General features: G+C 46.0%; 1 protein-coding gene across 3 annotated transcripts in view; it reads right to left on the reverse strand.

The window, feature by feature from the left end:
• Positions 1–19,673, reverse strand: part of C7h12orf75 (similar to human chromosome 12 open reading frame 75) — a 42,915-nt gene that overhangs the window by 11,046 nt on the left and 12,196 nt on the right. For 2 of the 3 annotated variants that reach the window (NM_001271382.1, XM_087555291.1), the window contains 1 exon segment: positions 16,064–16,088. The exons of the other annotated variant lie outside the window; for it this stretch is intronic. In NM_001271382.1, the coding sequence (NP_001258311.1) occupies positions 16,064–16,088 (25 nt within the window). 3 annotated transcript variants of the gene reach the window in all.

Genomic DNA, 19,673 nt, shown 5'->3' on the forward strand with positions numbered 1-19,673 from the left:
GCACACATATGCTCAAACATAAATGTACATGCATACAGAGGAGCACATATAAATGCATATACACACAAAAATACATGCACATAGCATATGCACTCATACTCACACAAACATGTACACAAAACACATTGCACACTCATACACATTGGTGTGGAAAACTAGCCTCTAGATCATTCCTTCATTGCTTGTAAGGAGAAGCGTACATTACCGGGCAGTGTTTCGAATCTAGAATGTTAAACTAGTCTCAGCACTTGCTCAGCAACTTAGGAAGAAACTTGAAGACTTTGGGGCTCCAACTTGTCTTCAAGCACAGGTTCGAATACTACCTTCACTCTGTGACCAACAGATCTGACCCATCTGTGCACCCTTGTAAGGAACCACTATACCATTTGCCCCCTATAGAAAACCATAGTCTGAAGGATTCTGTCCTCAGCCTGCCTTAGAGATGCATTTGTTAATATTTTCCTAGCTTAGGGTCAGAGAGAATGTTTGCAAAGTACTGAATGACCAGAATTCCCACAGGGAGCACAGATTAATTTGAAACAAAGGCCAAGTTTGGTAGCCCCATACACAGCACTGTAAGTTCGTGGAAACTTCTGTTAGGTATCGAAGTAACGGAAATCTTTAGTTAATGATGTAGAGTCAAGCTGGCTGCACTGGGTCAGAATATCCACAGCCACGGAAGCTCCACTGAGCCCCTGAGCCAAGCTGTGCCTCACTGGGGCTGCGATCCGTTCTCCTTTATGGCCACTGTGGCTCCATGGGGAAGGTGGTGCCATTCAGGTGGCTTGCCCCCGTGCCTAATGGATTGTAAGATCTTCCTCAGGGGCTCAGAGTAGAACACTGAACCACACTTTCCCCAGCTCTGTGAGAATGGGAGCCACCAAGGGAAGAAGAGTCCAGATGCTTCTCCAAAACAGGCAGGATCGTTGATCTCTGCCAGAACTGAGGCACATTTGGGAATGCCGGTAACAGCATGACTCTGCCGCCTGGGGCCTCTCCTTGGAGAGGAGGGCCTACAGATCCAATTGTTCCAAGCTGGGAGAGATGAAGTGAAAATGAGTTGAAGTCACAGCTTGTGAACCAGAAAGAGGACCGGGAGGATCTACTGCATTTAATGGGCTTTGGGAGTTAACTGGTCCAGGGAGCCCTGTGAACTAAGCTCACCGGTACAGAACAGGAACCGTGCCAGACGCACCAAGGTGCATGGTCTATAAACTCAGTGCTCCTATGTGAAGATAGAAGATGGATTCAGGAGAGTTCCCTGAAGCAACCTAGCTAGCCTGACCTAGGGAGAGAAACAGGAAACCCTGTCCAAACACACATCCACCTGCACATACATGAAAGCGCACACAAATGGCCAGTGGTGGCTCTCCTTCGGGCTGACTGCCCACTAATGTATTACTCGGTATTGAGCATGGAGTTCGTCTCCATCCCGGAACTGAGCGTGTGTGTCACGTACCAAACTAACTTCCTGCTTTCTTTCTGCTCATGAGCTGCGAGCGCTAACGAGGTCGCTGATGCGAGCACAGTAGGATGTGTTGTGGGGCGTCAGTAAGTTCAAAGGACGGCTGAATAGAAGGTGGAGAAAACCAGGGGGTTCATCTAACACAAAGGCAAACATCTGATAAACAGTGGGCCATGCTTCGTGACACAAACCCCTTCAGGGACAGAGAAACACTATTCATCGGACATGAAGCCAGGGGTGGATATGATTTCTCCCCACTTATACACCAGTCCTTTCCAGTTGAAATTGGAGTCCCCACCAGATGAAATGCACAATGACCCAACATCCTTCTCTAAGATGAACCCGCCTCCTCTACCGCCCAGTGGCTAGGTCAAATCCACAGGGGAAAGGTGTCTCCGTGAAATCACGTTCTCAAGTCTTCACAGAGAACACCAATCACGGAAATACCCTGTGGGTGCGCTCTGACCTCCCGCCAGCGGTGAAAGAAAATTCAGTGGTTTTTCATTTAGCCTTAGCTACCGTGACGGCCTTCACTTCATGGTCAGAAGGCCGCAGGAGGATGAGGCCAGGTGGCAAACACGCTATTCCTGAAACTGACGACTAAAACCTCAGAAAGCACCAAGAGCGTCTGCTGTGACTTCAGCCTTGGCCCAACTTCCATTTTCCTCAGTGGACTACACAGCCCACTCTGGGAAGGGGGGAGATGGTTACGATTGAGGTCCTCTGCAGTTAATACCAACTCCCAGCCAGGAGCTGGGCCTCTCTCAGAGGTCTAATTCCTGCCTTTTACCCTGGGCATGCTCACTTCAGCCAGTACATGCAAGTATGTGTGTGCAGAGACTTGGAGACTAATTCAGGGCATCCTCCAACCGCACTGAAGGCCTCCTCGAAGCAAGCCGGCCTCCCCTTCACTGGGAGGCTGACTCTGACTTGGGTCTGGAGACCAAGATGAGTGGCCTTTTCTATTGTGGTGACACTAATCAGGCTCTGGTCCACAGATAGAGGGATGTTGTTGTTGTTGCTTGGAATTTTTTGTTTTTTGTTTCGTTTTGATTTGGTATGTCTTACTATATATATATATATATATATATATATATATATAAAATCTTGAGATATATATAGATATATAGATATATATAATCTTGAGATATATATCAAGAGAGAAGGAGATACTTAGCACCCAGAAGGCTGTGCTTCTAATTATTCCCCCGGAACCTCTGGTGAACTGGCTGTCATCAAGGTTTGCTCCAGTTTACAGCATTGTGGGGTTTCTTACCACTTTGGGGTTTACTATTGAGCTTCTACACTGACCTGGAGGCTAAGTTCTACCCGCTGTTGGCAGTTCTTCTAGGACGCCAACACAGCCATCAGCGGCATGCTCTCCTGTCTGTATGGAGACAGGAGCCCCTGTCTTCCTGGAGCCCCTCCCTTGGCCCAAGTACTTCTTCCTTCGCCTTAGTGGCAGGCTCTGTTCCGTGGAGCCACCAAGGGACAAAGGAGAGGTGGGGAGCAACCCCAGCAGTGCCTCCCTGCCTAGGAGCTCACAGGTCCTGGTTTTAATACCCAAACCAACTAAAGTGGTAGCATTAAATTCTAAATTGGCCAGATCTGGATTCTGCTCATCACCCCAGCGTTAATAAACCAAGTCTAGTTCGGCACGCCTCTCTCCTAGTTAACTGTGTGTCCTAAGAGTCCGTTCCCACCCATGTTCTCCAGGCTTCCCCGGTTAGGGTGACTCTGAAACTCTGATGATTATCTGGCAGTGTGCTTGGCCCGTGGAGCCAACAGAGCCATTCTCATTTGGGGATCTCAGCTCTTCCTGCCTCTATGGCTCTCTAGCTGATGTGGCGTTTTTAAATCTAGAACTATGAGTACATTCGAGCAGCTGCTAAGCACCCCAAGCAAGGCGAGCCCTGCCAGATGAGGGGCCCAGGTACACACTTCCCATTCGAAGTTCCGTGGTGCTTAAATCCCTGCCAGAGAAGGTGCTGGATGGAGAAGCAGCTCTTCTCCGTTAACTTCACATGTTCTAGCTTAGGCTTGGCTAGAACTCTTGAGACAGGATAAAAGAAATAGAAAAGGCTGCAACAGCATCTCTAATCTCACCAGAGCCAAAATGGCTGCCAGATCCCGCTGTGGTGCCAAACTAAACCTGAAGCCTGCCCACGAAACACTGTTTGGGAGTTCTTTGTTTGTTTGTGGTATTAGATTTGGGGGTCGGGGTTTACATATAACGGATTTAACCCAGAGTTTCACCCTCACGAAACAGCATGAAGATGCCACATTCCCCACTGGATCTGCTTCATGACTGGATACAAGCCCACCTTGATTTCTCTCTCCCCCAGACTGCTAAGCGCAGAGTAAAGGAAAGGGGAGATGAACAGGGACTGGCAGGATGTCCTTTAAGGACTTACAAAAAAAATGTTTCTGCATTTTCGTTTAAGTGTGTGCATGTGTGCACATGCATGGAGGTCAAGGGACAAATTACAGCAATCAGTTCTTTCCCTCTACCACGTGGGTCCCAGGGATCAAGCTCATGTCCTCAGTCATAGCGACCAGTGTGCCTTCATAGGTGGGCCATCTCACCTGCCATCGTTAAGTAATTTTGAGGGCCCAGCAAAGTGGATATTTGAATGGAGCGCACCATGTTGTCTGGCTAATGATACAAATTCAAGCTATCCATTATCGATCACGAATGTTTCAAAGCCAATATAAGGAGAGGCCAGATAGCAAGAGAAAGGGAGGAGCTGGGGGGAAGGGACTGGAACTGCGTTTGGTGCAATTCCACCACTGTACTCAGAACCCATCTTACCTAGAAGACTTAGCTCTCTGGTCTCAAGAGCAGAAGCACAAAGGCCATCACAGATGTTTTAAGGAGACTCTACTTCATCCCGTAGTGGCACATCAATCAGTAACTTAAGAATAATGTGTGTGGCACACTTGTCTTTCTCAGGGGCAGCAGCACTCTTCCTAGTATCACTTTTGGTCATCCCCACCATTTGAAAACTATGTGGAATGCAATTTAATATTTAAAAATATATATGTGTATATATATATATATGAGTGAAATATTGCTAATCACTTTATGAGACATGTCTAAAAAAGTTCTAAACCACAGAAACATTTCCAAAGAACCAGCCCTTAACCATTAAGAACCAAGTTTATAAAACACACCGAGAAGTTCATGGAAATGAGGTCTGTCTTTGTTAGCAAAGACTTAGCTTCTTTGGACAAAGGACGGGTTTTCAAGGAAAAAGCTGTCAAGGTTAAAGCTACCCCACTGAGTATAATAATCTCCAAGACTAAGATCACAAACTCCCAGGCCTCTGGTCACAACGTCAATGAGAATGTCTGCAAAAGCAGATACGACTGAAGGTCGAGCGGACCTCTGTGACTAAAATCCCACCTGCTTTCAACAACTTGGGATTATGGGTACATCCTCTGTTTACGGTTGAGACATGATTCACTCAGCAGAGTAGGGTGCCTTTTAGAAAGAGAGAGAGAGAGAGAGAGAGAGAGAGAGAGAGAGAGAGAGAGAGAGAGAATGCCAGAGAGGGCGAGTATTTGAGAACACACAAGTACCAAAGCAACCATCACAGCTAAGATTATAGACGGGACTGATCGATCCCACTTGCGGCTACTTCCTGTAAGGTTGCCCAAGCCAGCATGACCACCATCTTCACCACCACCTCTCAGTCAATCGTGCATTGATCCAGAGGCTGCAGATAATTAAACACCTTTCTGCTTCATCCTCATCTTGGAGACTTTCCTAAGTGAACCAGACACATGAACGTCTCCTGAGTTCTATTTGCTTTTGAACCAGGCCTCAAGACGATGGGCCACTTCCCAACTGGCCGTAGCCTGTGGCTGCCCAGCAAAGGGTGGGCTCTCCTCCACCCAGCTTTTCAATGCTATATTTTGTACATGACCATTTTACACTGATTTTCATTCTCTCAACAACTAGCGCATTGACAAAACAAAACAAAACAAACAAACAAACCTCATTCAACATTATTCCATCCAATATAAACTATAACCAGGCCTGGTGACCCAAGCAGTTGATCCTGGCTACTCGAAAGAGAGGCTGAGGCTTGAGGATTACAAGTTAGAGTCCAGCCTGGGCTACTTAATGAGACACTGTCCCAAAAATTAAAATGGGAAAAAGGGGTTGAGATATAACTTAGTTTCCCTAGGACATGGAAATCCTAGGTTCAATCCCCAGAACTGCCAATAAGTGCATATATAATATTCTATGTGCGTATATAGGAACCATTTCTCTTCACTAATAATATGTGGTAATCAGTATATCTTCATCATTATATTTTCTCAGCTTCAGGGCTGAACAAACCACCCTAAATGACCAAAGCCTTTGAGGGTTAGGATCGCAAAGCCACGCCATGCTGCAAAACAAACACTGATGGTTGAGCATTAGACACAGCAACGGTTCCATTCTCGTTCCTCCCAGTTTCAGTCTGCCTGAAACCTAGGAGGGTCTCACCTCCCTGCACCTTCTAGAACAAATGTATTTATGTGGCAAAACCATAATTCGCTGTTTGCTTACTCATCAAAGAAGAGAAAAGTTCTAAACATAAAGCTCTTCTTTCGGAGCTGTTCTGAGAAACAGAACAACAACCCCTACCTTGGGTTTGCCCCAGCCACCCTGTGTGCCACACCCAGGAGGCTCAGTTTGTAAACAGTACAAATTGATTCCGGAAGCTGCCAGATCCAGGACTCCAACCTCTCATCTACATTTCAATTTTTACGATAATCTTTTGAAGTAGGTTTTTTGTTTTGTTGCAGGGGAGGGTTGGGGGGGTGGTGTTTGTTTCTTTGTGTTAGACAAAGTCTCAGATGGTAGCCCAGGCTAGCCTCAAACTCGGCCTCCACTACTTCTGGAGCATTGGGGTGGCGGCATGAACTACCACCCAGCTGGAACAGGCTTATTAATTAACAATATATTTGCTTCCAAGTAATACTTGCTCTAATTACAGAATAATTCTCCACGTATAAACCTAATCATTTCACTTCCTTTAGAATTTTTTAATGGTGGTCCCAGCTCCTCAGAGCAGTGCTATACAGTTTGAATCTGAAATTGTTCCCCACTGGCTTTCGTTTGAAACACCTGTGCCCCGCCCCACTTTGCCCTGCCCTCCCTGGTAGCACAATTTCTGGAGGCTGTGGAAACTTTAAGACTAGCTACAGGAGGCCCCTGCTTCCTGGTGATATGAAGAGACTGTCCAATGCCCCTTCTGCCATGCCCTCCTGGCCATGTGGGCCTGAGCCTGAAGCTCAGCCAAAATCAGTCCTTCCTCCGGTGAGGTATTCATGTCAGGGGTTTGTTGCAGTCACAAGAAATGTAACCAGCACTGTGGTTCCAATCAAATCTATCAAACAGTTATAGGATGATTTCCAACTCAATTATTCTTCTGCAATTTAATTCGTTTGTTCAAAAATATCAAGCCTTCTCCCCAGCCACTCTAATTCTCGCTCTTTGCCAGGAGGAGCTCCTGGGCCAAGACTGGATGCATTATTTTTTCCTGAAGAGCACAAGGATCCTTGACTTCAAAGCAGGAACTTTCAACCTCTGCACACAGGAGAGGGATGAAGGCTACATTGTATCCCTCCCTTTCCACTGGCGGCTCCGACCTTCCCTCCGGCCAGTGGTAGAGCTCTCTGAACTGCTATAAGCAAGGCAGGAATATGCTGCCTCCTGACCTTCAGAAACATTGTCTTTCCCCCGATGTACCAATTCTGTACAAAGCCTCAAGGACACACGGCTTGTTTTCAAACATCCCAGCATCTCCAAATAGGGGACTAGAGCCACTGCGCTCCTAATGTGCTTGCGTACAGGGCAAATTCCATCAACACTCAGAAACGTTCCTCTGTGGAAGCTTGCCCCTGTTATAAAAACTCCCAAAGCACTAAAGCTTCTGGCTCTTATCCAAAGTCTGTCTCTCTGTCACCAGCTCAGTCCATTTTAAACCCTTGAACACCATCCATTCAGCCCCTTGTGTCACTGTCTGAGCTCTGTTCCTCCTTTTCTTTCTTTCTTTAGCTATTACATAAATCATGGGAGTTTTAAATCATTTTTCAAATGACAAATAAATTTACACATTTATGGAGAACGGCGGGACACTGTTATACCGCCTAGTGTTTGTTCAACTTGACCCAAGCTGGAGTCCTTGGAGAAGAGGAACCCTCAACTGAGAATATGTCCCCACCAGACTGGCCAGTGGGCAAGCCTGTGGAGGCATTTTCTTGGCTCATAATTGATGCAGGAGTTCCCACTTACTGTGGGAGAAAATACCTCCTACCCCAGCCCACCCTCAGAGGAGGTGGTCCTGGATGGTATAAAGAAAGCAGAATGTGCAAGCCATCAGGAGCAAGCTAGTTAGCAACCATCCCCCATGGCCTCTGCTTCGGTTCCTGCCTTCGGTTCCTGCCTTCGGTTCCTGCCTTGACTTCCTGCTTAGACTTCTGCCAGTGATGGGCTGTGACCAGAGAGCTGTAAGCTGGCATGCCTTTGCTCCATGAGTAGCTTTTGGTCATGGTGTTTTATCACAGCTAAAGAAACCCACCAAGTCCCAGCACATCATTAATTTTGAAGTGTTCCCATGACACTGGTGACATGACCCCATTGCTGCCCTATGGGGCTTAGATCATGAAACTATTTCACCTGTGACATTCTGGAATAAAAAAATCCCACCCCTAAGGGAGAAAACAGTGCTCTCCCTGATCTTACCTAGAACATACTGCCTGTTTGCCTTCTCAGACCACATCCCCCCCCCATTTGTCCCACACATCGGCCCTTGGGCTTCCCTTCCTTTCCTCCCTGGTTTGTCTTACAAACAGACATTTGCTAGGCACCACTGGCCCCTCTCCATCCCTCATGCTTTGTTTTCTCTCTCTTTGCCTGTTCCTACTCCCCTGGGTCCTACCAACAGAGACCCAATCATGATCACCACTGAGAACTGTATCTTCCAGTCACAGCCAGGCCTTCCACATGCTGCTGTGCCTTCTGCCCTCGTGAATTCAAAACAGAGCCTCCAACAGATGTTTTCAACAGTCTTTAAGCCGTCAGTAACTACAGCTACCATTCGCCAGGGCAATGCACATGAGGCCACATGTTACCTCCCGAGCTCTTTTCTCCCTAGAAGTTTTTACACAACTCTTGGTATAGGGGCCCATAAAATAAATACACAAATCAAACATTTACTGATAATAAATAAGTGTACTTAAAAAACGACATTTGATGTGTACGTAACTTTAGTATTTATTAAAGGTGAATACAAATGCTTATATTTCTGAGGTGGATAAGGTTTTGCATTGTTCCATAATGAATTTAATCTTGGCTGATATTTGATACTGCAGAGCATAGAATGTATTTGTCAGGGTTCTGTATAGTGATAGAATTCATTAATACATACACACACATACACACACATATATATGTATGTATACATATATATATATATGTATAGGATTATTAGAATGACTATAGGCTGAGGTTCAGCTAAACCAACAATGGCTGTCTATGAACAAAAAGTCCAAAGAATGCCACAGTTGCTCAGTCCATGAGGCTGGGTGTCTCAGACAGTCTTGAGTAGACACTGGAATCCTGAAGAAGTAGGCTCTAATGCCAGTGAAGGAATGGACCTGCTAGCAAGGTGAGAGCAAGCAGGCAAAGAGCAAAATGGCCTCCTACCCTCTCCTTCTATCGGCTTCCTTTAGAAGCTGTTGCCCAGACTAGAGATGAGTTATCTCTGCTCAAATGATGTGCATTAAAAAGTGTCTCCCCACCTCAAGGTCCAGATTAAAAGCGTGTGTTTTCTCAGCTCAAAGGGAGTCGTGTCTTCCTGCCTCAAAGATCCAGATTAGAAGTGAATCTTCACACTTTGAATTAAGCAAAAATTCCTCACAGTTGTGACCTCCATTTTGGATTTTAGGTCATTTCAGAGGTAGTCAAGTTGACAACCACAAATAGTGTGTGTGTGTGTGTGTGTGTGTGTGTGTGTGTGTGTGTGTGTGTCCATGTTCATGGGCACGGGTGGACTTGCCCAGGGAACACGTAAAGGAACCAAGGATCAATGTTAAAATGTCAATCTTCAAGCACAAGGAGCAGAGTTTGAACCCCCAGCCCCTATGTAAGAACCTAGACATGGTTCTGCGACCCCAGCACTGGCAAGTGGGGACAGGCAGACCCTGAGAGCTCATTGGCTGGCCGGCCAGCCTAACAACAGTGACAGGCCTTGTCTCAGGGCAGAAAGCAGACAGCAACAAAGGACACCTGAGATCTTGCTCTGACCTATGTGTAAACACAGGTGTGTGAATCTGCACACTCACGTGCATGCAACACACACACACATACACACATACACCAAGCACAAAACACAAATCAAAATCGGATATTCACAATTTCATTTTTTACAGTTGCTTGTCAATGTGTTTTTCTGGATATTTTTCTCTACACATTACCTTTTATGGCAATAAAATAGCTTTGTCCAAAAAAAAAAAAAAAGAATCTTAATGAAATGTCACTTGAAGTCTTAAGTGAAAGGAGTACTTGAATTATCTTGTTTAAACCTGAAGGCTGTGATTCTTGCTTTGTTTTCAAAGACAAACATTAAATTTGAGCTAACTCGTTTAATAGTGTCTTCTCTGGAACACATTCATAGTCTCACAAATAATGCTTAATCTTTAAAAGTCACAATTCTTAGGTTCTTACACAGGAAGTAGGAGATGGATATTTTCAAAATATATCATATGCATGTATGAAAATGTCGTAAGTAAATCTTACTATACATAATTAATATGTGCACCAATACATACTATGTCGGTTTCAGGAACTGCTTTCGCCTCCAGCAATGACGTCACCTGTGTATCTGTTGCCATGGCAACGGCCATATATTCCCAGCATACCTTTGGTTCAGCTCCCATCTTCACCTGGGAGCAGTTATGTCATATTTCAAATAAAGAGCAGACGGGGCTGGGGATTTAGCTCAGTGGTAGAGCGCTTACCTAGGAAGCGCAAGGCCCTGGGTTCGGTCCCCAGCTCCGAAAAAAAGAACCAAAAATAAATAAATAAATAAATAAATAAATAAATAGCAGACCTTTCCTGTCCCCCTCTCTTCTCTCTCTCTTCCTTTCTTTCTTCTTTCTTTCTCTTCTCCCTCTCTCACCCCGCCACCCCCCATCCCATATATATATATATATATAGTTTTTTCAAGACAGGTTTTCTCTGCATAACCCTAGCTGTCCCGGAACTCACTCTGTAGACCAGGATAGCCTCGAACTCAGATATCCTCCTGCCTCCACCTGAGTGCTGGGATTAAAGGTGTGTTTCAGCACAGCCCTGTTTTAATCACTATTTTTTTTTAAATACGAAAGATGACAGATATTGAGGCGAGGTAGGCGCTAACGTTTAAAACGCCCCCCCGCCCCTTTTTCTATACCACCACATTTCATTTGGGAAACCAAACACCCAGCCTTGGCCATGTGGGTGGATGAGGCTATATGATTGGTTCCCCAATCAAGCACATGCTCTGGCCCTGGCCAATGAGAATTCCACATTCTCCTGCTTCCCCCTCCCATTCAAGAACCCACAACGTGTCCCCACTGTGGGAGAAGGGACCTTGCAGGGGCCCTCTGATGAGGAGGGTAGACTGTTCCCATGGTGGCTAAGCTAACAGGCACTGAGTGGCCACCTCCACTATGGCCTGGAAAAGTTGTCTGCAACAGGCGAGCCGGGGAGAGATGCTTCCTGGCTCTAACCACCTTTATCTAGCTGTGACTGGAGCCAAACCACTGGCCTTTTCACCAACACGGCCAATGGAGTCCTTTGTTTGTTTGTTTGTGTCAAAACATACAAAATTTGGTTCGCCACAGCCAACGAAAATATCCCTACACAACCTACTGGTGCCAAGTAGCTCAGAAAAGAATTAAAAGAAAAAGGGGTTGAGGATTTAGCTCAGTGGTAGAGCGCTTGCCTAGCATGCGCAAGGCCCTGGGTTCGGTCCCCAGCTCCGAAAAAAAAAGAAAAGGAAAAAAAAAGAATTAAAAGAAAAAAATCTTTGTAAAGACTGCGTGAACCAGCCAAATGGATTACAAACCCGTGTTCTCACTGCGCCGTGATTTATGGAGGCGGGAAGCCAGTATACAGCTTCCGTCCCTACGCAGGTCTGCTTCAGGGAGATGCCCCTCACCCAGGCTGTCACATTTTGAAGGTTTGTGTTTTAATCCCTTTGTGTTGGGGTCTATTTCTATCCATTACTCTCTTCCTTAGCATAGACAACCTCCAGCCTCAACATTGAAAGCCACACACGACCCCGGTCAGGCAGAAACGCTAACAAAAACTGTTTAACTGTTCCACTGCCTCTGGTAGTCAGATCACAGATGATTTCTTTTTCTTAAAAAAAAAAAAAAAAAGTAGGGGCTGGGGATTTAGCTCAGTGGTAGAGCGCTTACCTAGGAAGCGCAAGGCCCTGGGTTCGGTCCCCAGCTCCGGAAAAAAAAAAAAAAAAAGTAATACTTTCAGCTGAGCAGTAGGGGTGCTCGACTTTAATCCCAGCACTCAGAAGGCAAAAAAAGTAGGATCTCTGTGAGGCTACCCTGGTCTACAGAGCTAGCTGTAGGACAGCCAGGGCTACACCAAGAAACCCTGTCTCAGAAAACCAAGATGATGGTGATGGTGATGGTGATGGTGATGGTGATGTTGATGGTGATCTTCTGTGGTTTCCAATTTTCCTTGACTTTCTGCTTTTTGGTTTCGTTTTGGTGGTACCAGGACTGAATGAAGCTTCATGCATTCGAGGAAATCATTTTACCAGGAGGTTACAGCTTCGACCTGCTCTTTACTTGGTTTTGTTTGTTTGCCTTTTTTGTTGGGTTTTTTTGTTTGTTTGTTTGTTTGTTTGTTTTGTTTATTGAGGCTGGCTCTCACTAACTTGCCCGGGCTGGTCTTGAACTTGCCATCCTTCTGCCTCAGCTGCTGAAGTAGCTGGGATTACAGATCTGAAGCATCTGTCCAGACATGTTCTACTCTAATTCTCTTCTCGAGTAGAAAGACATATTTTTAAAGTGTTTCTCCTTTCAGTTTGACTCAGTTTTTCCTCACTACGCTCAGCTGAAACCACCGTCCCCAAGGGAGCAATGTGGTGACGGCTACTGCCATCCTGCCCTCTTCTTTTTCCTTCTGACCTCTTCAGAGCATCCACCATCTCCATCCTTGGCTCAACTCAGGGACTGCGGCCTCCTCCTCCTGGTCCCATAGCTTCCCTCCCTATTCAACATGTGGACCTCGTCTATCCCAGCATAGTTATGGGGGTCCTCTCCTTCCCGGGGTTCTTACTTGATGGCCCCCCTCTGCGCCTCCAACTTCATAGCACCTCAATGCCTCCTTCCTCCCCCACGTGTGGTAGCTTATTCTCCCTGTGCTCCATGTCAGGCCTGAGGGTCAAACTTGGGTCATCGGGTTTGCCTGCAAGCACCTTTACCCCACTGAGCCACCTCGTTGATCCACACAACCCCAGGAGTTAGCACCCTAGACATAATCCTTTAACTCCTCCAACGTAATATTTTCGATGGCTCTTGAAACATCCATAAAGGAAGCCCAACTTGTGACCTGGAAGCAAAGCCCCCTTCACACACTGGCCCCATCTTATACCCCTCCGGCACGGGATGGAGGGAGGGGGTTCCAGGAGAGGGCCAGGCTCTGCAACCCTGTGGTATCCATTCATGCTCTTCCCACACAGGCTCACCGTCTTCCCTCCCTCTTTGGTGCATGAACCCTTGCTCACCCATGAATCTCCAGCCCAACACACATTCTATCTACTTTCAGGAAGAGCCCTGACCACCAGCAGCCATTGCTACTGAAGTACCTGTTGTTGTGTATTGGATTCTTGCACACAGAAACAGGCATACAAATAGGAAAAGATCTAAGAACCAGATGCCTCCCCCAGAGCCAGACTTCTAGAATATTTTCCATCTGATGCTCCATTATGCCTAAGAGATTGACACATGACCCTGGGTATACTTGATCACATGACCATGGGTATATTTGATCACATGACTGCAGGTATATTTGATCACATGATCCTGGGTATATTTGATCACATGACCTTGGGTATGTTTGATCACATGACCGCAGGTATATTTGTTCATAAAACGGGGATACAAACATTTACTACTAATAATTTTTGAAGAAATTTATTTTTAAAGTTCATTGAACTTTTCCACATTAAAGATCAAAGAAATTTGTAAGTCATGAGATGGAAATGCTTATTTACTTTTTACCTAAGGAGTCAAGTCTTGGCTCAATGAGATGGCTCAGTGGGTAAAGGCGCCTGCAGGCAAACCTGGTGACCTGAGTTTGATCCTGACATGGTACAAGGAAAGAACAAGCTACTGCAAGGTGTCCTCTGACTGGCACTTGTGTGTCATCATATGTGTATGTAAACACATGCACACTCAAAATTAAATTAATGTAAAAAAAGAATATTTTTAGAGAACTGCATTTCGGCTAGATATCTGCTACTTCGGGACATCCAGAGTCCTCCACAGTTTTAAGTTTATCCTATTTCACTTTATAATAATAAACACCACGTAAGATGGCCACTTCATTTAGTACACAGTTTACAAGGGCAGAAGTGTGTTCAGAGCCATTTCAGAAACCACTGGAAACTCGAGCACCACACCAGGAATTTGAAGCAAGTGATTGCTTCTTTTGTGCCCAAAACTGTCACTTGAAATGGCTATTTAATTCCCCGAAAACTTTACAACACTCTAGTCTTCTCTGAATTCTTCTTGGTGACTTAAAAAAAAAAAAAGAGTCTGATTCTATTTTTAATACTGGAGCACGGACAGCTCTCAGGTCCTCCCCTCCCCCTTCAGTCTGATATCTACGAAAGCTCTACCAAAACCTGGCTTCCCTGTGTGGTCCAGTCCCATCCTGATGGAGGATCCCTCGTCCTAACCCATTCCCCAACCCCGGTACAAACCAAAAGCACGCCCCTCCCCCACCCAATCTAAGTGGTCCACTTTGGCTGCAACGCTCGTTCTCCCCAGAAAGCCTCACCAAATAAGTGTCAAATCTGTCTATGTTCTGTTGACACCAAGTGACCCCATCATGTAACTGAACAGGGGACATGAAGGTTAATCCAACCTCCACGGTTACGGTTTGACTGTGAAGTGTGGCGTGTCCCTGTGGGTTCACGTGTTTGCGAATGTGGTCCCTAACTGGTGATGCTATTTGCGAAGGTAGTGGAACTTTTAGGAGGTGTAGCCTCGATGGAGGAAGTGCCGGTCTGGGGGTTGCACCCACCCACCGCCATTTCCTCTGCTCTCTGCTTCCTGAGTGCTGATGCAGTGTGATCAGGCAGGTTCCGGTTCCAGCGGCCTGACTTCTCCGCCCGCGGCCACATCTCCCCTTTCCCCCTGTACATTGTTTTGTCGGGGTATTTTTATCACAACAGAAATCAAACTACCACAGTGTGGTGACTAGAAACCTCTAAGACCATAGGCCTGACTATACGGGCCTTATTATATCTAGATTACAGACAGAATGCAGAGGGATACCAAGGGCGACATTCTTTTTTTTTTTTCTTTTTTCTTTTTTTAGGAACTGGGGACCGAACCCAGGGCCTTGCGCTTGCTAGGCAAGCGCTCTACCACTGAGCTAAATCCCCAACCCCCAAGGGCGACATTCTTGAGCATAGAAACCTCCTATAGAGATGCCCTATTAGGAAGCCCCCCAGCCTGCAGTTCAGTTCATCACAGGTTACATGGAAGGATGTCTTGATCCAGTTCCCATAGCTATAACAAAACACCTGAGACTGGGGAACCTGCAAGGATAGAAGTATATTTGGGGCTGTGGTTCTGGAGGTCATGGAGACCCATGTGGCACTCACTCAGCATCTGCTGGGGGCTTTCATGCTATGTCAGCATAGGGCAGAGGACATGGAGACATAGGCAAACACGTGGTTGGTCTCTCTACCCCTTCTTAGGAATCTGTTAATGCCATCCTGGGGGCTCTGCCATCATGACTTCATGAACCCTAATTACCTCCAAAAAGCTCGAAGTATCAACAGAGGGGTCTGAGGATTGACCTTTCAACACATGAGCTTCAGGAAGACACCCCCCAATGCTACAGAAAATGGTCACGCCATTCCCCTGAGTATCTAGGAATATCTAGTTTTTGCCACCACAAATGGGTGTTCCCTTAAGTAAAGGCCGGGGTCCATCTTCCTCCCTGGAGAGCTCTGAGACACAGCAGCAGCCCAGGCGCCACCTGTTAGGCTCCCTGATCACCACTGTCCCTAACTCAAGTCTCTGCCCAGGTTGGGCTGGAAAGACGAACAGATCCTTATTAACATTCTAAGTCAGCATGCCAGGGTAACTGAAAAGCTAACATGAAAAGTTACAAATGGTAACATCCTTCAAATAGTACTTTAGCTGCCAATCAAATGGTAACATTTACAAGTGCCAGGCACAGAAAGCATCCCGTGTCTTGTCAGCCACGCCTAGAACCCCTAAAGGTCAGAGCCACAAAAAACAGCTTTTCTCAGAGACAGAGGTTATAATACCAAAATGTCAAGTACTTACGCATCTTTAACTGCTCCTGTCGGACCTAGGTGGGGGGAAGAAAAAAACATTTGTATTGGTATGATAGCACTTGTAAAACTAAACCCAATACCTAAATGGATTGAAAATTCCTAAATGGAGTGTGCACATGCGTGTGCCTGTGCGTGATCTGAGTCTATTTTCTCGAGTCTAGGCCCCCTTCCCTTCCCACCCACAGCCCAAACACAGCCCAAGGCTCTTCACAGATCTTCTGCGCCCTGTCCTCACCTCCGTCTGAAAGACTCTGAGCTTGGCGCCTGCCCCCCATTAGCTAAGACGTCGTGTCGTTCTACACCACACGATTTCATTTCCCCTCTAGAATCAAACAAGGGAAAAAAGACTGTCCTTCTCAAAGGAGATGAAAATGGTCACCGCATTCCAGAGAAAGGAGAGGAGGTGCGCTTGCAAAGTGGGCGAGTAAATACCAAGAAGACATAGACTGTCATGTGGCTTGACAGTGCTAAAAGCAAGTTCGGTGTCCTCCATAAAGTAAGAGTGTGTGTGTGTGTGTGTGTGTGTGTGTGTGTGTGTGTGTGTGTGTGTGTTGATGGAAGGAGACAGACAGGCAGACAGACATTTTGGAATTTAAAATCCTTTACACCACCCTAAAATTGAATATACAAAACACCGTAAAATTAAATTATAAGATAATAAAAACAACCAGTGAGAGGATGTTTTGGTAGTGCAAATAATTAATAAACAATCAGTGCCTCAAAAATGAGCAATTTTTAGAGCTGAGAGGATCTAGAAGAAAGACCATTGATAAGTGGATATTAGACCAAAAGCTCGAATTACCTAAGACACAATCCATAGACCACAAGAAGCTCAAGAAGAAGGATGACCAAAATGTGGATGCTTCACTCCATTTTAAAAGGGGAAACAAGAATATCCATAGGAGGGGATATGGAGGGAAAGTTTAGAGCAGCAACTCAAGGAACGGTCATTCAGAGCCTGCCCCACATGTGTCCTATACACACACACACACACACACACACACACACACACACACACACACAGCCACTAAAACTAGAAAAGATTGATGGAGCTAAAAAGTTCATGCTGAAAGGGACCGGATATAGATCTTTCCTGAGATCCAGAGGTCAATGCTAGCACAAACCACTGAACCAAGAATGGGACCCCATGGGTGGGAATTAGAGGAAGGATTGAAAGAGCTGAAGGGGCTTGCGACCCCATAAGAACAACAATGCCAACCAACCAGAGCTTCCAGGGACTAAACCACTACCCAAAGACTACACATGGACTGACCCAGGGATCCAACTGCATATGTAGCAGAGAATAGCCTTGTTGGGGCACCAGTGGAAGGGGAAGCCCTTGGTCCTGCCAAGGTTGGGCCCCCATGCAGGGGAATGTTTAGTTGGTAAGGGGGGATGGATGGGGGGGACATCCTTATGGGGGAGGGGGAGGGGATAGGGAGCTTATAGACAGGAAACCGGGAAAGGTAATAATATCTGAAATGTAAATAAAGAAATATATCCAATAAAAATTAAATAAAATTAAAAAATAAAAAGCCAGAAAGAAATCATACTCTCCTTAGTTTCATTCATGGGAAGCAGGAGAGAGAGTGGATTCTTGTTCCCTATGAGGTTGGGGAGGGGACATCCAGAGGTAAGAAACTTTGATTCTCAGAGTCTGACACAGCAAACGCATCTTGAGTCCACAGTTGCTGAAGAGCACGTGGGGCAATCGATCATAGACGGGGCATCCCGAAGCCTCGGGCTGCATCCCAGGCATGGGGCAGCAGGCTCTGCACAGAACCAGAAGGCAACACTCTGTCTCTCGTGGAGTCTCCTCTCCAGTGTCTGTCTGAGAGTCACCAAATCATTATGCTCTGGTGTCTAGTGAATGGGGCACCCTGGGCAGTCAGAGGTGGCTTGGAAGGCAGAGCACAGGGACCAAGTTCTTTTAAAACCTACAGCATGTTGTGTAATCGGCCCTCACTTCAATCAGCCATCAGGAAGTCTCAATCTGCTTCACGCTGATTGCACCAGGCTCAGGGTGCCATTAGAGCCTCTCCCTGCTGGGATCACTGCGGGTGAATATCCCAGCAGGCTCAGCAGGGCCGGGTGGTGCTACCTTCTTAACGTCCTTCCTCTCTAAGACAGCTATGCCTTATTAGAAAACAGTGTGTGTGTGTGTGTGTGTGTGTGTGTGTGTGTCTGTGTGTCTGTGTGTCTGTGTGTCTGTGTGTTTGCGTGTGTGTATGTGTGTGTCTGGTGTGTGTGTGTTTGTGTGTGCATGTCTGTGTGTGTGTCTGTGTGTGTGTATGTGTGTGTCTGTGTGTGCATGTCTGTGTGTATGTGTGTGTATCTGTGTGTGTTTGTATGTGCATGTCTGTGTGTGCATGCTTGTGTGTGTATGTGTATGTGTCTGTGTGTGTGTGTCTGTGTGTGTTTGTGTGTGTCTGTGTGTGTTTGTGTATGTGTCTGTGTGTCTCTGTGTGTGTGTGTCTGTGTGTGTGTCTGTGTGTGTGTCTGTGTGTGTGTGTCTGTGTGTGCATGTCTGTGTGTGTATCTGTGTGTGTTTGTGTGTGTCTGTGTGTCTGTGTGTGTGTCTGTGTCTGTGCGTGTCTGTGTGTGTCTGTGTTTGTGTGTGTTTGTTTGTGTCTGTGCGTGTCTGTGTGTCTGTGTGTCTGTGTCTGTGCGTGTCTGTGTGTGTGCGTTCGTGTGTGCGTGTCTGTGTGTGTCTGTGTGTGTCTGTGTGTGTTTGTGTGTGTTTGTTTGTGTCTGTGCGTGTGTCTGTGTCTGTGTGTCTGTGTGTGTGTGTGTGTGTGTGTGTGTGTGTGTGTGTGTGTGAGTGTTTAGTAACTGTGGCTGAGGTGAGGGGAAGGACCCAGTCACGTTTCACTGGTGCAGACAGGGCTGTAGAGCAGTTGAATCTCATTTTCAGAAGAGAAAGGAGTTGCCATTGAGAAAGCAGATAACACAGTCAGCTAACAACTAGGGTACAGAGACTGTGACACCTACATGCCTGCTTCTTTTCAGAATTTTTTTTTCCTTAGGATAACTGTGTAATGTTTGGAAATCTGTGGCGCAAGTATCAGGTACATAGGTACATAAATGTGAAATTTAAAACCGCTTTATCCTGAAAAGGGGTCAGATCATAAAACAATAAGTGTGTGTGTGTGTGTGTGTGTGTGTGTGTGTGTGTGCCCTCCCTGTAGCATTTTAACCACATTTTGTTAATTGCAATAAACAGGATCAAAACTTCTAATCTAATTTATATCAAAATATGCTTTGACTAGACCTGCTCAGAGAGTGGCAAAAAAATAAAAATAAAAAGCAAAAATCCCATTTGCTTTAAACTATATAAATTTGGTTTGTAATTTATTCAACAAATATCTAGAGAGGTGTGTTGACTTCTCCATGGGTTCAAACAACAACAACGACAACAAAACCCTTCATTTTCTGACAGACTAGCTCTTCGATGTTTAAGCAGCATTTATGAGTTAATGTCACGGGCACAAGAGATGGAGGAAGAGGCCGGAGGGACGGCTCAGTGGTTAGATCCCTGGCTGCTCTTGTAGAAGCTCCAGTTCCCAGTCCGCATCCACATGATGGTTCACAAACACCCA

Source organism: Rattus norvegicus, chromosome 7 (genome assembly GCF_021556685.1).
Source record: "Rattus norvegicus strain SHRSP/BbbUtx chromosome 7, alternate assembly SHRSP_T2T, whole genome shotgun sequence".
In the NCBI taxonomy this organism is placed as follows: domain Eukaryota; kingdom Metazoa; phylum Chordata; class Mammalia; order Rodentia; family Muridae; genus Rattus; species Rattus norvegicus.